The sequence below is a fragment of the Pygocentrus nattereri genome, chromosome 11, assembly GCF_015220715.1.
Source record: "Pygocentrus nattereri isolate fPygNat1 chromosome 11, fPygNat1.pri, whole genome shotgun sequence".
Taxonomy (NCBI): domain Eukaryota; kingdom Metazoa; phylum Chordata; class Actinopteri; order Characiformes; family Serrasalmidae; genus Pygocentrus; species Pygocentrus nattereri.
The window spans coordinates 41,871,715-41,892,896 of NC_051221.1; the positions used below are offsets into that span (position 1 = coordinate 41,871,715).

General features: G+C 43.7%; 1 protein-coding gene across 1 annotated transcript; it reads left to right on the top strand.

Moving 5' to 3' along the window:
• The first annotated feature begins 3,630 nt into the window (after nt 1-3,630).
• cmasa (cytidine monophosphate N-acetylneuraminic acid synthetase a) lies at nt 3,631-20,576 on the top strand. The gene is made up of 9 exons (XM_017687943.2): nt 3,631-4,014; nt 4,098-4,240; nt 6,738-6,893; nt 7,516-7,646; nt 8,467-8,561; nt 8,711-8,882; nt 11,873-12,038; nt 18,606-18,848; nt 20,516-20,576. Exons 1-8 carry the CDS (start codon nt 3,779-3,781, stop codon nt 18,842-18,844), a joined length of 1,338 nt encoding a protein of 445 aa, XP_017543432.1. The 5' UTR covers nt 3,631-3,778; the 3' UTR covers nt 18,845-18,848; nt 20,516-20,576.
• Nucleotides 20,577-21,182: the final 606 nt, after the last annotated feature.

Here is a 21,182-nt window from a genome sequence, read left to right on the forward strand (position 1 = left end):
ATTTACCCCTAAAGAAACACTTATAATGGATTTGATTATAATTTTAGGTCAATATTATGTACACAAAATGACATTTGCTCAGTTCTGTACACTTATACACACACCTTGGTCGATTTTCAACACATGGAGAATAAGAAATGTCATTAATCCACTGACACTTTGAAGCTTTTCAATTTTATTTGAACCCCCCCCCCCCCCCAAAAAAAAAAAAAAAATATATATATATATATATATAATTTTTTTTCTTTCTTTTCCTTTTGTTGTTGTTGTTTGCTTTTTGTTTTGTACCATTTTCTTGGATATATGAATCGTGAAATTGCCCTATTGCTGTTTTTGTTTACGTTTGTTGAACTGTTGAGTAGACAACAAACAAAAAAATAAATAAATTAAAAAAAAACTCCTCAGTCTGGAAAGCGGCTATTGGCTGGTCCTAAAAGTCATATGGATGACGTCATCGCCCGATTTGCATAAGGGTCCGCCTGCGTGTGTTTGAAGCTGTGGAATAAAGGCGCGGCGCTGTGGGAGAGAATAAAAGAGTCAAATCCGGCCTGAATGTGTCAGAAACTACAAATGAACTCGGAATAAATGAACTTCTTCTCCTGCTGATTCTTTTCTTCCTTCGCCTTTGAAACAGCCGCTCCTCAAAATGACCTCGTGGCTTTAACGCTTCGTCTGGACCCACATGACAAAAATCAGTTCTACCTAAATTTCATAAATCATTTCTACCTAAATTTCATAAATCATGTGGTCCTGCGGTGTTAAACGCTGTGAGGGGCGGAGCTGCGGCTCCACGCTCCGCCCTCCTCCTTTCTCCGGGCTCGGGGCGGCGCAGCGGCCTTATAGAGACGCTCCGGCGGAGCCGCGGAGTTTTTCTCTTTTAGCTTTTAATAGTTTTTATTTATACTCACATCCCGCTCTGGGAACAGGGGGCGGGGTCCGCGGCGGCTCTGGGCATGCGCAGTTCATGCGTCACCGTGGAGCGGCGTGGGTGTCCTCTGACTGTGGGACCCCCGGCTGTGGGACCCGCACCTGAAGAGCGTGTGTGTTCACCTCAGCGTCTCCAAAAGCCTCAGATAACACCAGAAAGAGGCGCTAGAGGCTCTGAAAAGGCGCTTAGTTGGCAACACTGGCGAAAGCACGTCAGTCACGTCCAATGAGCGGCTCCGCTCGCCCATCAAGCCCCGCCTCCTGCTGCCCAAAAACCCGTTTAGTGTAGAAAAAGGAAACACGTGTAAATTTTCTTTGCTTTTCTATTGAAACCGTTCAACTTCCTAAATCAAAGGAATCTTCTAACTGATCAGAAACTGTTTTAACTTTGATGTTTAGGGCTGAGCTCCACTCACTCCCAGCCAAGCTCCTCATCAACCGGCTCTGGTGAGACGGGAGGATGCTGTAGTTGCTAGGTTACGCGCTGGTCCCGGTTTAATAACCTGCACATCTATAAAATTATAAGGGAAATGTTAAATCTGGAAAACGGGGCTCCAGTCCAGTAAGGGGCGCTACTGCACCACATCACAGATGTGTCAACCGCCATAAAGCAGAGATATGAAGACTCGGGTTAGTAGATGAAAGGACTCGCCGTCTTGGCGCTGAAATGCAGGAAACCCTGGAATAAAAGGCTAAAAGTCCCCCCACTGTCTCCACCCCAAGCCCCCCTCAGCCTCGGGGCGAACACGTGCTCCCAGCCTGGCCCAGCCCCTCCCCCAGGCGCGGTTCTCTGGAAGCACTGAATCACCAGAGGTGGACAAAGTTCACAAACCATGTACTGGAGTTAAAGTCAAGACCCCCAAGGTAAAATATTCCTCCAGTAAAAGTAGAAGTTCCTCCCTTTAGACCTCCATTTGAGTAAAAGTACTAAAGTATTTCCCTTCAAATGTACTTAAGTATAAAGTAAAAGTACTAAAAGAGGAATTCTGGCTCTGATGTCCTGTTATCATTTTTATAACCAGACTGGCTTCATGAACTCATTTCAGGTGAAAGTCCTCCAGCGTCTCTCTTGGTAAACCAGTCTTTTAATAGAACGTCATTAATTAGTGACGCTGACGTCTATTAAAATGATCAGAAGCACAAAACACTGAAGGTAAACAGTTTCCATCAGGGAGAACCGAGTGGCTCTGAAATCACTTTTTACACACAAGCAAAGTTTCAGGTTCAGATTTATTTACAACTTAGTTCCAAGTTTAAGTTGAATAAAAACTGGCTTTAAACTCAGGATCACAGATGAGCTCCTTTACTATGTTGATCTGTAGGCGTCTGTTCATAAACATAAACCAGCCCAAACTCATTTACTATAAAATGAAATGGTGTTTGTAGAAATTCAGAAAAAAGCCGCGTCAGTCTCGACTGCATATGTGGACATATTTCTATATTGAGCTCTATTTACACAAAGTTAGGTTAGTTCATCATTTATGTTGAACAGACTCTCCCAAAGTTTTACGCTGCTGCGCTGACGTTGAACCGCGTGCTGCACTGGGTCGGTATGACCAACAGGTCAAAACCAGCTCTAAACAAAGTGACCGCTGGGCCCTGATTGGCGCTCTGGCTTTGCGCTTCTTTCGTTTTGACATGTTACGTTTTTATACACACAGAAACCAAAAGGAACGACAGATTTCTCAAAATGTAGGAGGAAAAAGTCGGATATTAGACTCTGAAATGTAGTGGAGTGAAAGGAGAAAGTCGCCCAGAACGGAGAAACTTCAGTACAGATACACCAAAAATACTAAAGTACAGAAACTAATTACACTTACTCAGATACTCAGTTACTGTCCAGTACTGTGAATCACTACATGGTCACTTTGTTCTTCCAACAAATTATCACGTAAATTGCCAAATGAGGGCGTCGCCTAATACTGTCTGTACCTGAAGCTCGCGCTGTGTCCTTTTGACCCTCACCTGTTTGTATATTATGCGCTGACCAGTGTTGCCAACTTAGCGCCTTTTCAGAGCCTCTAGCGCCTCTTTCTGGTGTTATCTGAGGCTTTTGGAGACTCTGAGGTGAACACACACGCTCTTCAGGTGCGGGTCCCACAGCGGGGGTCCCACAGTCAGAAGACACCCACGCCGCTCCACGGCAACCCATGAACTGCGCATGCCCAGAGCCGCCGCGGACCCCGCCCCCTGTTCCCAGAGCGGGATGTGACTATAAATAAAAACTATTAAAAGCTAAAAGAGAAAAACTCCGCGGCTCCGCCGGAGCGTCTCTATAAGGCCGCTGCGCCGTCCCGAGCCCGGATAAAGGAGGAGGGCGGGGCGTGGAGCCGCAGCTCCGCCCCTCACAGCGTTTAACACCGCAGGACCACATGATTTATGAAATTTAGGTAGAAATGATTTATGAAATTTAGGTAGAAATGATTTTTGTCATGTGGGTCCAGACGAAGCGTTAAAGCCACGAGGTCATTTTGAGGAGCGGCTGTTTCAAAGGCGAAGGAAGAAAAGAATCAGCAGGAGAAGAAGTTCATTTATTCCGAGTTCATTTGTAGTTTCTGACACATTCAGGCCGGATTTGACTCTTTTATTCTCTCCCACAGCGCCGCGCCTTTATTCCACAGCTTCAAACACACGCAGGCGGACCCTTATGCAAATCGGGCGATGACGTCACCAAGCGACTTTCAAGACAGCCAACAGCCGCTTTCCTTACTGAGGAGTTGGCAGCCGATCTGCGCGGCGCACAGAGCGGCGTGGAAGTCGCTCCGCGGTCTGACCCCGTTTGGTCAGTGAAGCGTTTCCTCGCCAGACTCTTTGGTCGGCAGCAGGAACGCATGCGAGGCTTGTGAGAGGAATGGCTACATCAACGGGCCCCGATCCGGCTGCTGACGAGAGCAGCGATCGTCCGGCGAAGCGACCGAGACTGGACAGCAACGGCGAGGTCAGTCGCGGACACAGACACATAGCCGCGGTGATCCTGGCCCGGGGCGGCAGTAAGGGCATTCCGCTGAAGAACATCAAGATGCTCGCTGGAGTGCCGCTGATCGGATGGGTTGTAAGAGCGGCTGTGGACTCTAAGGTGTTTGACAGGTAATCGGTCTGACGCCAGGCCAGCAGCCCCTCCTCAGAGTGCTGGCTGTGTTCTAACGCTTTGTCTGGGTTTGTTTCGGCAGCGTCTGGGTGTCCACGGACCACGACGACATTGAGAGCGTGGCAAAGAAGTGTGGGGCTCGAGTGCACAGGAGGAGTGCAGCAGTGTCCAAAGACACGTCGACGTCTCTGGAAACTCTTCAGGAGTTCTCTAAACTTAACCCGGGCAAGATTAATCATTTACTCACTCGCTCACTCAGTTACTCTCCCAACCCACTCACTTACAAACCCAACCCACTCACTTACAAACCCAACCCACTCAGTTACTCTCCCAACCCACTCACTTACAAACCCAACCCATTCACTTACAAACCCAACCCACTCACTTACTCTCCCAACCCACTCACTTACAAACCCAACCCACTCAGTTACTCTCCCAACCCATTCACATACAAACCCAACCCACTCACTTACTCTCCCAACCCACTCAGTTACTCTCCCAACCCATTCACTTACAAACCCAACCCATTCACTTACAAACCCAACCCACTCACTTACTCTCCCAACCCACTCACTTACAAACCCAACCCACTCAGTTACTCTCCCAACCCACTCACTTACAAACCCAACCCACTCAGTTACTCTCCCAACCCATTCACTTACAAACCCAACCCACTCACTTACTCTCCCAACCCACTCAGTTACTCTCCCAACCCATTCACTTACAAACCCAACCCATTCACTTACAAACCCAACCCACTCACTTACTCTCCCAACCCACTCACTTACAAACCCAACCCACTCAGTTACTCTCCCAACCCACTCACTTACAAACCCAACCCACTCACTTACTCTCCCAACCCACTCACTTACTCTGCCAACCCACTCACTTACAAACCCAACCCACTCACTTACTCTCCCAACCCACTCAGTTACTCTCCCAACCCACTCACTTACAAACCCAACCCACTCGCTTACTCTCCCAACCCACTCAGTTACTCTCCCAACCCACTCACTTACAAACCCAACCCACTCAAATACTCTCCCAACCCACTCACTTACAAACCCAACCCACTCACTTACTCTCCCAACCCACTAAGTTACTCTCCCAACCCACTCACTTACAAACCCAACCCACTCGCTTACTCTCCCAACCCACTCAGTTACTCTCCCAACCCACTCAGTTACTCTGCCAACCCACTCACTTACAAACCCAACCCACTCACTTACTCTCCCAACCCACTCAGTTACTCTCCCAACCCACTCACTTACAAACCCAACCCACTCGCTTACTCTCCCAACCCACTCAGTTACTCTCCCAACCCACTCACTTACAAACCCAACCCACTCAAATTCTCTCCCAACCCACTCACTTACAAACCCAACCCACTCACTTACTCTCCCAACCCACTAAGTTACTCTCCCAACTCTCACTTACTCTCCCATCCCACTCAGTTACTCACCCAACCCACTCACTTACAAACCCAACCCACTCAGTTACTCACCCAACCCACTCACTTACTCACCCAACCCACGCAGTTACTCACCCAACCCATTCACTTACAAACCCAACCCACTCAGTTACTCACCGAACCCACTCACTTACTCACCCAACCCACTTAGTTACTCACCCAACCCACTCACTTACAAACCCAACCCATTCACTTACAAACCCAACCCACTCAGTTACTCACCCAACCCACTCACTTACAAACCCAACCCACTCGCTTACTCTCCCAACCCACATGTTATTTTGCTACTGTACTTTAAAGAGTGACATATGTAAATGGTCTCTCTTCTGACTGGCTGCCTTGTATTGTGCATAACTTAAATAGCAAGTCGAGGCAGAAACACTCTTTATAACTTCAGTGGGTGGGGCTAAACTGTTGCATTGCTTTTTGTTACATAATATGAATGGTAAAGCTGTTTTAGCTTAGTTTCCACACTGCTGAGTAAATGTTAATATACATCAAACTCTTCATATATACACACTACACTCACCGGCCACCTTATTAGGTACACCATGCTAGTAAAAGGCTGGACCCCCTTTTGCCTTCAGAACTGTCTTAATTCTTCGTGCCACACTTTCAACAAGGTGTTGGAAACGTTCCTCAGAGATTCTGGTTGGTTATTTGAGTTCCTGCTGCCTTTCTATCATCTGGAACCAGTCTGCCCATTCTCCTCTGACCTCTCACATCAACAAGGCATTTTCATCCACACAACTGACCACTCACTGATGCTCAGTCTGCACTTCAGCAAGTTGTCTTGACCACCTCTACACGCCTAAATGCATTGAGTTGTGGCCGTGTGATTGGCTGATTAGCTATTTGTGTTAACAAGCGACTGTGGGCAGTCGTGGGCTGGAGGTTAGGGATCTGGCCCTGTGACCTAAAGGTCGCCAGTTTGATCCCCAGAGCCAACAATCCATGACTGAGGTGTCCTTGAGCAAGACACCTAACCCCCAACTGCTCCCTGGGCGCTGCGGATAGGGCTGCCCACTGCTCCGGGCAAGTGTGCTCACTGCCCCCTAGTGTGTGTGTATTCACTAGTGTGTATGTGGTGTTTCACTGCATGGATGGGTTAAATGCAGAGGTGGAATTTCCCCGTTGAGGGACTAATAATTAATCTTAATTAAGCTTAATCTGTACCTAATAAAGTGGCAGGTGAGTGTATTTTCATATCATATGTTCTGTTGTTGAACTGTGTCTGGTTTCCATTTGCAGATGTGGACGTCATCTGTAACATCCAAGCGACATCTCCATGTCTTCACCCACACCACTTGAAAGAGGCTGTGGAGATGATTACCAAGCATGGCTACCAGTCTGTTTTCTCAGTTGTCCGCCGACATCACTTCCGCTGGCAGGAGGTTAAGAATGGAGGTCAGTAAACATCTAAGTGAGCAGGGCAATGTTTCACTTGTACAGCCTGGACAAGCAAAAGATTTTCAGTGGTTTACTGGCGTTGGCTTTTTAATCAGATCCAAAACTAAGATTATTGTACGGTAATTTTCTCTGGGTAAGATCCTTGTTTTATTTTATTGACCTTGAAATCAAAATTGTAACTTGTTACTTCGCTGATCATATTAAGCAGGATTCATTATACATCATTTAAAAGCCAATTTCTTGTTTTATTATTTTATCTTCCATTAAAACTTGCTTCTTAAACGTCTTCTAATTCATGATTACACCACCCTGCACCAGTGGCTGGTAAAAAACCCAAAACATCAGTACAGAGGGGAACAGCACTGTGATTCCTGAGCACTGACTTGTGACGTTTATAGGGCTCAGAATATTTTTGTTACATTTATGAACTTTAAAGGACCAGAAACCAAGTTACATATTAATGTTTTGCTCTTAAACTGATAAACTATAATGGCAAAAATATCAAATTCATTTGTGAGTTTTCTCAAGTGTAAAATACTTCATGGCAAATAAGCTGAAACTGCTTGCGTTAGCCCTGTTGAAGCCTTGACCATTGTGTCATCTTTTTCCACAAAAAAAGTCACCAGCACTACAGCTCTGAACCTGAACCCAGCCCAGAGACCCCGCCGTCAAGACTGGGATGGAGAGCTATGTGAGAATGGATCCTTTTATTTTGCCACCAAAGAGCTTATAGGCCAAGGAATCTTGCAGGTGAGCCATGGTTTAACATGTTAAGAGGCATTTGATGTAGAGAAGGCTCTGTTATACACTCACCGGCCACTTTCTGTTCAATCGCTTAACACAAATAGCTGATCAGCCAATCACACGGCCGCAGCTCACTGCATTTAGGCATGTAGAGGTGGTCAAGACGACTTGCTGAAGTGCAGACCGAGCATCAGAACGGGGAAGAAAGGGGATTTAAGGGGCTTTGAACGTGGCGTGGTTGTTGGTGCCAGACGGGCTGGTCTGAGTATTTCAGAAACTGCTGATCTGCTGGGATTTTCACACACAACCATCTCTAGGGTTTACAGAGAACGGTCAGAAAAAGAGGAAATATCCAGTGAGTGGTCAGTTGTGTGGACGAAAATGCCTTGTTGATGTGAGAGGTCAGAGGAGAACGGGCAGACTGGTTCCAGATGATAGAAAGGCAGCAGGAACTCAAATAACCAACCAGAATCTCTGAGGAACGTTTCCAACACCTTGTTGAAAGTCTGACATGAAGAATTAAGACAGTTCTGAAGGCAAAAGGGGGTCCAACCTTTAACTAGCAAGTGGTGAGTGTAGATCTTAGAAACTGTGAGAGGATTTGATTGCTTTCAGTCATGTGAGGTCAGGGACTGGTATTGGTTGATTAGTCCAGGATCACAAAACAATGCTCCAGGTATCCATCGGTTTCTTAATACATGACATTTGCTGAGATCAGGGCTCCTAACAGTGCTGAATGGTTGTATCTTCTCTCATGGTGGTATGTAAGATGTTGAGAAAGGCCAGGCGCTTTGCTCTCCTTCAAACACTTGTTTTTCTTTCACAGGGCGGAAAGACGGCGTACTTTGAGATGCAGCCGGAGTACAGCGTTGATATTGACGTTGATATAGATTGGCCTGTGGCGGAGCAAAGAGTTCTGAGGTGAACTACAGGAAACATTTCTCAACTAATTCCTTGTGTTTGCATATTAAAGCCTTTTGCTTCTTCAGTATAGGACCACTTTCTTTTATTGCTCCTGCCACAGCCCAAAAGATAAACACGCTGGGGTGTGTGTCTGTGTGCTTGTTCAGGTACGGTTACTTTGGCAAAGACAAGCCGGAGCTGCTGAGGCTTCTTCTGTGCAACGTGTCCGGGTGTCTGACTGATGGCCAAGTCTATATGTCTGCGGGGGCAGAGGAGATGTTGTCCGTTAATAGCAGAGATTTGACTGGCATCAGCATGTTAAAGAAATGGGGAATGGAGGTAGGTTTTCGGTTTCTGCTCTAACCAAACACGAGATAAAGTCGATCAAAACCAAGTTTAAACATTATTTGTTTTGTATAAGACATAAAACAAGAAATTTAAGAATTTAAGATTTAAGAAGGAGAGGAAACTCCACCTTCCTCCCAGCTCCACTTCACATATAGGTCAGGGCTGACCAAAGCTGGCCTGTAAGAATGTTTGATTTGGCCCACCAGAAAAAAAAAAAAAACACCCCCTCACCAAAATAACAAACACATTTTTATACACTATTTAACTCATAAAATTATGACTTTTTACTTTTTAAAGGTATTTTTAGTATTTTAGTAGCAAAATACACTGTAAGCTTCGTTTAAAACTCACCTACTGTCTTTTTTTGGAATTCTGGTTCATCTTTTTGGACCTCAAGCCACCACAAACATCGCATTTTCAATGCTGCCCCCAAAGGCGAAATGTGTGCTTCCCGATACAGCAGCATTTTGTAGTTCTACAATTACAGATTTTAGTCCATCTGCGTCTCGGCATAATTGGTTACACCCCTTTACCTCATCCTTCAATAAATGAGCCCCTCCTGAGAAAAGTCATATAAAACCACTCCATCATTTTTGAGTGATCGCTTCTACCTTTACATCTACAAGGTGGACCGACGGGGTAGAAATGCCTCTGTGGACAGTGAGTGGACACAGTGTTTAAAAACTTCACCACCCAAATGCTTGCTCTGTGGGGGTCCTGTGGGGGTTGTGACCACTGAAAAGGGGCTAACAAAGAATAGAGAGAAACAGATGGCCCACATATTGTAATTGCAGAGCTACAAACTGCACCAGGATGGTAAGTGGACCTGATAAAATGGACAATGAGTGTAGATACAAGGTGGGTAGGTGTTCCTAATGAAGAGGCCAGAATATACGAGGACGTGATTAAACTGCTCTTACCGTAAAAAGGCAGGAATGTTGAATGGGTTCCACAGTACAGCCCCCACCCTTTATGGTAGTTAACTACTCATCCACACTTTACCTGCCCCCACCTCTAATGCCACCAACCCCCACATCTCAGACTTCTGCTTGAGTCTGCTTTTATACCCAGCATGCATTGCTGTAGTCACTTTTAGTCGGTTTGTTTTGTTTTGGGTTACCCAATACCTCGCCGTGACGACTTGAGATATAGTCGGCGCTGGCAATTTTTGACGGTCTCTAAGGAGACTGACTCACCAGTGAAATAAGAGATAGTTTTTTGAGTAGTTTATGAACAGAGATATAAATCCATCCATCCATCCATCCGTTCTAAGCCACTTCTCCCTCAGGGTCTCCCTCTGGAGCCTATCCCAGCCGTCATCGGGCGGAAGACAGGACACCCTCTGATCTGACTGTGCAGAAGTCTCTTTTGTATTCTAGGTGTCCTGTAAATATCGACCCGCGCCACCTCCTGTTAATACCGACCCGCTCCACCTCCTGCTAATACCGACCCGCTCCACCTCCTGCAAATACCGACCCGCTCCACCTCCTGCAAATACCGACCCGCTCCACCTCCTGTAAATACCGACCCGCTCCACCTCCTGTTAATACCGACCCGCTCCACCTCCTGTAAATACCGACCCGCTCCACCTCCTGTAAATACCGACCCGCTCCACCTCCTGTAAATACCGACCCGCTCCACCTCCTGTTAATACCGACCCGCTCCCTTCTCTCCTCCTCCGTCCCAACGCCCAAGACAAATCCTGTATTTTGTTCTATACTGATAAAGTTTATTTATAAGGATTTTTTTTAAAAAGTAATATTTTTCTCTTTTTTGTAAACGTTCATGTTAAATAAAAGTCTAAATGTGTTAAAGATGTAAATTGATCGTTAGTGTCTCTGAGAGTCGAAATGCTTCCGTTGGCTCCCGGGACATTCAGACGGGTGCGAGTCTGTTTACCTTCTTAATGCTTAAATAATCCAACGCAGTCCTTCACGTGATGTGATGTGTTAGCAGTGTTTGTGCTTGATGGCTTTATGCTCATATTACGTTGAGATGGAGATTTAAACTAGTTGCAAGCAAGTGAGATGTCAGTAATGCTGATCAGGCACCAGAGGGCGCTACACAGAAGCTCCAAAATGAATGGATTGCGAAGGAGCTTTTATGTTTATTTCAGATCTAAGATCTGTAAATGGTCAAACATTTTCATTCAGCCAAATTTCTCGCTTTCTCAACACAGAATAGCATAAAATAAAATTTCGAGACTGCTGTCATATCTGTGAAGACTAGATACTAGATACTAGGACAGTGATTCTCATCACGTGGGTCAACAAATCAGCTGTCTGCTGTAGTTTGGATAAGGGCTGGGTAACATAACAATATTTATGATTATCGTGATAAATTATGTCACAGTATTTCACAGCGTGCTTCTTTGAGGTTATTGTGGATGTAGTGAGTGCTTTAAATACACTGACCAGCTGCATATTTCATTCCAAGGAGAACATAAGTAGTGCTGTTTAATTGGAATTAGGATGTAAAATGCTGCCTAGAGATCCGTGTGGTTATCGCTATTGGTAGTATTTTTTTAATGTGCCAATTTTTTGGTTTCTACTTTAGAAAAATAGAAATATCGTGAAAAGTTCCTGAAGTTCCTGTTTTTTTTTTTAAATGAAAGGAAACTCCTGCCTGAAAGATGAAAAATATGTTAAACACTTTGTTGTTTAGCTCTCCCTGTTTATTGATGACTCCCTGTTTATTGATGACTCCCTGTTTATTGACAATGAAGTGGCCAGGCTTTAAACTTTACATTCTGAACTCAGTTTAGTTTCATATAAGCTTCAGACAACTAAGATTGCACGATAGGTCTAAAGTTTTCGCTTTAGAACGAGATGAAAAGTGGTTGAAAAATAATCATCTCTCCCAGTAGGGCTGATTGGGAGATCTCGTCGTCAGCTGTATAAATAATGTTTTATTTATTGTAGGATTGAACAGAAAACTGTTATTTTGCCAGTTGAGTTTTTTTTCCCACTATGTCCTTTCAGGTGATCCTTATATCCTCCAGTGAGAACCCAGTGCCAAAGCCCCTCGCAGACAAACTATCGCAGAAGACAGGCTGTGAGTTGGTGCATTTAACAGAGCAAAAGCAAGTGGAGGTGGAGAGACTGATGATGAAGAAGAAGCTAGCGTGGGAAGAGGTGGCCTACCTAGGTATGTGAATAATTCTCTCTGGCCAAGGCTCCGCAAGGCGCTGTGCTGTACAAATGAGAAAATACAAAAATAAATCAAATAAAAAAAAAATGTTGGACAGTATAAAAGAGTATCAAAAAGCATAATCATAAAGAATAGATGTAAAAGAGGAGAAATTAAGTGCGGCAGACGTAACAGTGCTTACAGGTAGGAGCGTTTTCAGCCCGGATTCTGATGCTCCCTGTCAACTGGTTCCAGTACAGGCTTCAGGAAAGACTAATTCACTAGATCCCAATGTTCTGAGAGTTCTGCTCAGCTCATGTTGCTGCAGCATGTCAGATAAATATGCTGGTCCTACACTGTTAAGAGATTACATTTACATTTACAGCATTTGGCTGACGCTCTGATCCAGAGCGACTTACAGTTTGATCATTTTACACAGGGAGGCCAAGGTGGTGTTGGGAGTCTTGCCCAAGGACTCTTATTGGTGTAGTGTAGGGTGCTGCCCTGGTGGGGATTGAGCCCCAGTCTACAGTGTAGAAGGCAGAGGTGTTAACCACCACACCAACCAACCACCAAGAGATCTATAGACCAATAATAATACTTCAAAGTCTATACTGTGATATACTGGTAGCCAGTGTAAGGATTTAAGGATGTTCTTTTACTGCTGGTGAGAAAACTGACCAACGCTGGCCTTTTGGGAGTCTAGTTAGGATACCATTACTTTAATCAATCCTGCTAGAAATAAATGCTTGGGTGGGTTTCTCCAGGTCTGGATTAGTCAGAAAATCTCTAATATTGTTGATGTTTCTAAGGGGATAAAATACTGAGGTAGAAGCTGCTTTGACATCACTGCTTACCCTGAAATCAGAGCCCAGTATGCGGAGGTTACTGTTAGTCTAGAGGAACTATCTCGAGTCCAGATAGGCAGCTTGTCTGTCCCTCTCATTGCTATTCCTAAATAAAACAATCTGTTTTATCTTTATTGAACTCCTGAAAGTTTTGTCTCATCCAGTTATGATGAACTCAAGGCAAAGTGAGTCATGGGGACCACAGTTGTTTGGAGAGAGCCAAGTAGATCGGAGTGTCATCTGCATATCTGTAGTAAGACATTTCAGTCTTTTAGGATTTGGCCAAGAGGAAGCATGTATAAAAAAATAAATAAATGAGAACAACCCAAAAATCAAACCCTGGGGGATACCACAGGTCTCACGCTCCCAGAAACATTCATTTCTATTTCGGCAAAGTAGTTCTTTTCTTGGAGATATGAGATGAACAATTTTAGGACAGACTTTGAGAGTTCGGCCCCGTTCTCAAGTCTGTCTGTAGTTGTTAGTGGTATCAAAGATCGAGCAGTAGTAGAACAGATATGTTTCCAGAGTTTCAATTTAAATATGTCATTAATGACGTCTCAGTACTACAATTAGGCCAGAATCCTAACTGAAATTGGTCTAGACTGCTATTTAAGAATAGAACTCCAGTAAAGTTGCTTGAAGACAGCTTTCACAATGATTTCTCAATTAAAGGTAGATTCGAAATCTGTGATTGCTTAATGGAGTCGGTCTGTGGTTGCTTAATGGAGTCGGTCTGTGGTTGCTTAATGGAGTCGGTCTGTGGTTGCTGAATGGAGTCGGTCTGTGATTGTTTAATGGAGTCGGTCTGTGGTTGCTTAATGGAGTCGGTCTGTGGTTGCTTAATGGAGTCGGCCTGTGGTTGCTTAATGGAGTCGGCCTGTGATTGCTTAATGGAGTCGGCCTGTGATTGCTTAATGGAGTCGGCCTGTGGTTGCTGAATGGAGTCGGTCTGTGATTGCTTAATGGAGTCGGCCTGTGATTGCTGAATGGAGTCGGTCTGTGATTGCTTAATGGAGTCGGCCTGTGATTGCTGAATGGAGTCGGTCTGTGATTGCTGAATGGAGTCGGTCTGTGATTGCTTAATGGTGTCGGTCTGTGGTTGCTTAATGGTGTCGGTCTGTGGTTGCTGAATGGAGTCGGTCTGTGATTGCTGAATGGAGTCGGTCTGTGATTGCTGAATGGAGTCGGTCTGTGATTGCTGAATGGAGTCGGTCTGTGATTGCTGAATGGAGTCGGTCTGTGATTGCTGAATGGAGTCGGTCTGTGATTGCTGAATGGAGTCGGTCTGTGGTTGCTGAATGGAGTCGGTCTGTGATTGTTTAATGGAGTCGGCCTGTGATTGCTTAATGGAGTCGGCCTGTGATTGCTTAATGGAGTCGGCCTGTGATTGCTTAATGGAGTCGGCCTGTGGTTGCTGAATGGAGTCGGTCTGTGATTGCTTAATGGAGTCGGTCTGTGATTGCTTAATGGAGTCGGCCTGTGATTGCTGAATGGAGTCGGTCTGTGATTGCTGAATGGAGTCGGCCTGTGATTGCTGAATGGAGTCGGTCTGTGATTGCTTAATGGAGTCGGTCTGTGGTTGCTGAATGGAGTCGGTCTGTGGTTGCTGAATGGAGTCGGTCTGTGATTGTTTAATGGAGTCGGTCTGTGATTGCTGAATAGAGTCGGTCTGTGATTGCTGAATGGAGTCGGCCTGTGATTGCTGAATGGAGTCGGCCTGTGATTGCTTAATGGAGTCGGCCTGTGATTGTTTAATGGAGTCGTTCTGTGATTGCTGAATAGAGTCAGTCTGTGATTGTTTAATGGAGTCGGTCTGTGATTGCTTAATGGAGTCGGCCTGTGATTGTTTAATGGAGTCGGTCTGTGATTGTTTAATGGAGTCGGGCTGTGATTGCTGAATGGAGTCGGTCTGTGATTGTTTAATGGAGTCGGTCTGTGATTGCTGAATAGAGTCGGTCTGTGATTGTTTAATGGAGTCGGTCTGTGATTGTTTAATGGAGTCGGTCTGTGATTGCTTAATGGAGTCGGTCTGTGATTGCTTAATGGAGTCGGTCTGTGATTGCTGAATAGAGTCGGTCTGTGATTGCTGAATAGAGTCGGTCTGTGATTGTTTAATGGAGTCGGTCTGTGATTGCTGAATAGAGTCGGTCTGTGATTGTTTAATGGAGTCGGTCTGTGATTGTTTAATGGAGTCGGTCTGTGATTGCTGAATAGAGTCGGTCTGTGATTGTTTAATGGAGTCGGTCTGTGATTGCTTAATATCTTTTTTTTATCCATGATATCTTTACGTGGTGATGGAGAAGACATGGGCTCATCGACAGATATAGATGTACTAGTAGCAGGTCTAATATTTTTATGGATTTTCGTGAAAAGTGCTCATTACGTCTGTCAGTTGACACAAATTCCAGGGCCATATTTACAGGTGTTAGGTCGTCAGCCATGGCAGAGAGTCTTTTGCTATTGTTAATGTTATTGTTGTTAATGCTGGAGAAAAATGATTATCTAGCTTTACACACTGCAGACTGGATATGAACACATTATGACATGCACTCCCTGTTCTGTCTGTTCCTGATAAGAACAGGAGTGAGAGAGATCACAGGAGCACAAGCTTGTTTTGAGAACGTGAACTGCTGACCTCATCACTGTAGGAGCTGAGAAAAACCAGTTTGCCAGATTACTTGAAAATGGGATCAGAGAAAGAGGGTGGGTGGAGCTTCTGCTGATGATAAGATAGAGAGAAGCTGTCTTTCTGGAGGTGAAGGAGCTTGTCTCTTTCTTTGAGGTGCTACAGGTGGTGGGGGAGCTTGGCTCTATTTAAGGTAAGGTCTGGGGGACTGAGGTGGAGATGAGGCAGTAATTTGGGCTGTGTTTTCCTCGTACCTGAGGCCTGGCTGAAGGGAACATGAGCCTCGGTCCAGCTGATACCCGCTTCTGGGGCAGACAGTGTGGATTGCGTGTGGGGTTTTGGTGTCTGTGGCAGTTGATACAGTTGATCATTGTCATGGTTCTTATCCAATAAATGCAGCTCCGTCAGGGCGTATCAGTGGAAGACACAAGTTCTGGCCCTGGAGTGATGAAAGAGTCCTTGGGTGTTGGTGCTGATGTGTCTCCACCAATGGTAGGAGATAACCATTCAGTCTGTTCATCAGGGGCGGACACTACCAACCTTTTTTATGATGTATGAGTTGGTCCTTTATGACTTATGACTGGGAAACGAAAACCCGCAGATGTTAGTCTGGCAGTAATGTTTCATTCGGCAAATTGAAAATAGAAGACAAATTATAAAAATCTATTTTTATTAAAAAATCATAACACCCAAGTTCTAATTGATATTTTCTTATATATATATATATATATATATATATATATATATATATATATATATATATATATATATATATATATATATATTATAATAATATTATATATATATATAATCTCCATTTTTTGTCATTTCTCAGTTTTTGACATAATTTGAAAATGCCTTTCGCTCTTTACACTGTGAGTAAATTTCATGATGACTGGACCAAAAGAAATGACCCAAAATGACTTGGAAAGACGTCTGGTTCCATTGACTTGCATTAAAAGTAAAGTGGGTTTTTTCCTTCTCCTGTAAAGTCACCATTTTGGACCACTTTGGATTTTGGTTTTCTAGGGCAGTCGTGGGCTGGAGGTCAGGGAACTGGCCCTGTGACCGGTTCGATCCCCAGAGCCGACAGTCCATGACTGAGGTGTCCTTGAGCAAGACACCTAACCCCCAACTGCTCCCCGGGTGCTGTGGATAGGGCTGCCCACCGCTCCGGGCAAGTGTGCTCATTGCCCCCTAGTGTGTGTGTTCTCACTAGTGTGTATGTGGTGTTTCACTTCATGGATGGGTTAAATGAGGAGGTGGAATTTCCCCGTTTGTGGGATTAAAAAAGTGTCACTTAACTTCCGACAACAGCGATATATTAGTAATCTTATCAGTGCCACAGCAACAGATTTTTGAAAGGTGCAGAAGCAATAAAGGAACGACACGTCTTGCTTGACTTTTCTGTATTTCCCCTTTCCTGATAAAACAGGAATAAATTAAATAGCTTCTGTGTGGTCAGTAATGTCATGTATTCCAACATCCCTTAAAGAAAAGTCACATTTCACATGTAGGAGGCTAAAAACAGAGGGAAAAAGAACGCACGGCGACAGCTTTAGTAGTTTATTTTTGTGTATATTGTATATATTATTTTATTTTGTTATGTAACATGAGCTGGCATTAGTGCTGCTGTTTTAATGGGTTTCTCTTGCTGCTATATAAGGAGGGCAGAGCTGGCACAGGCAAATGGAGTGCACCTGATGACTCCTGTGTTATCCTAAGGATAAGAAAAGCTGAATATGCTTCATTTTGATTATTTAATTAAAAATAGTGTTAAACGATGTTGGACAAGATTCAGTTCAATCTCAATAAAAATAGTAGAGATGTGAAAAATGTGAGCATTTTTTTTAATTTAAATACTTTTGGTTGCCTCTGGACGTGTCCTGGACCTGCCTTCCGCCCAATGACCGCTGGGATAGGCTCCAGCACCACCCCCTCCCCATTTGTGGAGGTTGTTGGTGGGTGTTCTTCAGCTCCAGTGCTGTTCTATAGATGACACCCACTAATTAGAATGCTTCCTGCTGTCTTTACATTTCTTAGTTCTGGCTTTTCTCTTATTTGTTTATGGGACACGTGTTTTGAAACAGGCAGTAGGGACTGTTTTGTGTGTTTATTCATGTCAGCTTTGGTCTTTGCTTAAGATTAGGAAAGATAGGTGCTGGATTCATGTGATATGTGGTGCAGTCTGAGTTTCTGCTGCACTGGACACCTCTAGGTATCACACTCACCTTTGTTCTAAGACGTAAACACAGCTCAGAGTGGTCAGTGGTCAGTGGTCAGTGTAGGACCTTTTTTTACATACATTAATTATTAAAGGTACCACAGTGTTGAGTATTTCTTGCGGCTATATTTTGGTCGGCAGTGTCTCTGTAGTGTATCTGTAGCTGATGAGTAAAAGTTGCCCATCTTCTCAGAAACTCATTTGGGCAGTTTCGCATCTTCTGTGATGTTAGATGACTGATGTGATGCTCCGTATTCAAGCTAGGAAGAAAGGTCAAGCTGAGAACATCATTTACTTTGGGCAAGCAACCTAAAAGACCCTTTTATAAAACAAAGTAAAAGTCTCTTTTACTTTCTTACTGTGCAAAAGTCTTAGTCACCTAAACACTTTTTACGTGTTTTTGAAGAAATCGTATAACATTAGAACTTATGCAGCAAAAAGTAACAAGAATTTTTAAAAATTATTTATTTTATAGTTGATAGATTCTGAGCTATTTCCCCACAAAGCCCCCTTTTATTGATAGATCTGTTACATTCCATATGTTAAATTCCTACACTTACACGATTTAATGTTATGCATTGATTAGCCAAACCAGGTGTTGGATGGCAGCTAAAAATAATACTGGGCTTCCACAAGGAGAAGCCCGGAAATGGTTAAACAAGTACGTCGACAGACATGAGGTCACTGCTCTTTGTATTTACTCTAACACGAGTTCTTCTCTGAGCTCATAAATGCCTACTGCCCAGATTTTCAAATCTAATTCTCATACGCCTGAAGGTTTTGCACCGTGATGTATATCTCTAAGTTCTAACTGATACCACAAGCATTTATAAAATATGAGTCAAGTGTTTACTGCTCCTTCTCTCTCCACGCTTACTTTGCAGGAAACGATGTGCCGGATGTGGGCTGCCTGAACCTGGCCGGTCTGGGTGCAGTGCCCTTGGATGCCCCTATGGTGGCACTAAACGCAGCCAAGTACACCTGCCAGAACCCGGCGGGCCGTGGAGCAGTCAGGGATTTCATCGAGCACATCCTGCGACTGAAAGAGAGAGTCTCAGTTGAAGTAGAGCCACCATGTAGCAATCTGACCGAACTCAACAGTGACCAAAAATCCGAACACTAATTTGGTGAGGATAAAATACGTGAAAAACCACCTAATATTCCCCAGAACAGACAACACACTAACAGCATCAGAAACAGCAACAAATTAAAAAATCAAAAAGGGAGAAAAGCAGTTAAATATAGGATCTGCTGCAGAAGTCCATTAGGTGGGATAAAGTTATCCAGAAAAAGTCCAGAGATTGTCTCGAGCGAATCAAGTTAAAAATAAAAAAAAAAGGTCTAAAAGAACGTCAAACAGCAACCATAGTCCAGGCAAACTGCCCCCAAAACACTCTAAAATCAAAACAATAAAGGCTGCCACACTTCCCTTTTCTGTTCCCAAACCAGGGTTTATATTCAAAATAAGAGTCCCCAGTTGGAATGCATGGGAAACATTTTCAAAACAAAATATGAAGAGCAAAACATAATAAAAATACCAGAAATGTAAAACGACCACAGCTCCAATCAGAAGAACCCAGTGAGACGTCATGAAGGAAATTAAGGGCTTTATTTTCTGTGGGGTTACATAAACAACGCTACCTGAAATCTAGGTTAGTGTTAATCATTAGAAAGGGGTATTCCACTGGTCCCCTTACGTGATGGTGTCGCAGCCACTGTAAAGCTTCGCACCGAAGGGGCTTCGTAAATCAAAGAGTGTCAGTAAGAGTCACACTACGATGAGAAGGTTCCAGTTTTCTGTTATAAGCTTTCAGAAAATATGGACTGCATTCATATTCAGATTCAGATTCTTTTATTGATCCCAGGGGGAAATTGCAGTTGTTACAGTTGCAGCCACTTATGTAAAAATAAACACTTTACTAATAATTTAAGACAATATAGAGAAATTTACAGTATGTACACAGGATTTAAGTACTTAATAGTCATATGTACTGCTATGAAATTATTCGGTAGTGTTGGTTAGTGGAACATTACACATTTGGAGTAAGGAAGGTTTGATGGCTGCTGCTTGAGCTAGAGAAGTGCCTCATTTGTACAGCAGTCAAAGTCACAGTTGTTCTGTTTCTAAGCCAAGTTATTGGGCGTAAGGTGACAGGAGGTCATTAACTAGCAAAATGCCAAACTATGATGTAGTATTTTTAAAGGAAGTTGTTTTTCCACAACTGCTTAAATGCAGTTTTCAAGTGAAATGAATATCTAAGTTAACCATGTTTTACAAAACAGCCATGCCGTCAACATTGAAGTGTAAAGTTCCTACAGAACACTTTACACAGAAGATCTGTTTGTCCAAACTACTCAAACTATTCGTTGCACTTCTTTAAGTCAAATACGTCATTTTAACAGTCATATGCAAAAGTTTGAACACCCCTGATCAATATATATATTGTATACTGTATATTTTCTATGAAGGTACAACAAGACATTTTTCTGCAAATTGTAGTGCACATTTTTTTATTTGCTGTGTTTAACGTCTTGGTCAAAAAAAAAAAAAATAATGTTTATCTTTTTTGTCCAATGTGTTAAACTCAGCAAATAAACAGTAACTTGTGCATTAAAATGTGCAGAAGTGTGTTTTGTGCTGATACATTTAAACCTGGATGTAAGTGGTTTCTGTTCTACTCTCTCATTTTATTTAGGAAGCCTTATAGTTTTATTTCTTTTTGTATGTAACGTTTACTGAGCTGTGATGAGAAGGATTAATGTGCTATCTTCTTCTTTCGGCTGCTCCCTTTAGGGGTCGCCACAGCGGATCATCTGCCTCCATCTCGCCCTATCTACTGCCTCCTCTACTTTCACACCAACCATCTCCATGTCCACCTTCACTACATCCATAAACCTTCTCTGAGGTCTACCTCTTCTCCTTCTACCCGGCAGCTCCATCTCCAACATTCTTTGCCCAATATATCCACTATTCCTCCTCAACACATGTCCAAACCATCTCAACCTGGCCTCTCTGGCTTTATCTCCAAACCGCTCCACCTTCACTGTCCCTCTGATTAATGTGCTGCTATGAAAAAGTGAAAATCTGGAGGGCAGCAAAACTGCTGTAAGTTTAACATCAAACGTGGTTGATTATTGATGTGAACGCTTTGAGACTCTGATCTTTTATAATCATGATGAGATGCAGTCCATGTTGTTTAGACTGGGTCTCCTTTCAAATATATACCGCTTTGTCGGGCTGGCGTACACCAGAGGGCAGCCTTGCACATGAAATGTGTGGTCTGTATTCATTTCAAGTCGTGACGGTCTCTCTTCAGACGGAAGGCTTGTTTGTAATTGAGCGTATCGTTTTATAATCTTCAGCAGAAGAGTACTTTGTGAGCATTACTGTGAATGATGAATGACTGAGTCTGCTTATTCTAATGAAGTCCTAAAAACTCTTTAAATCCGTTTTTGCAGGC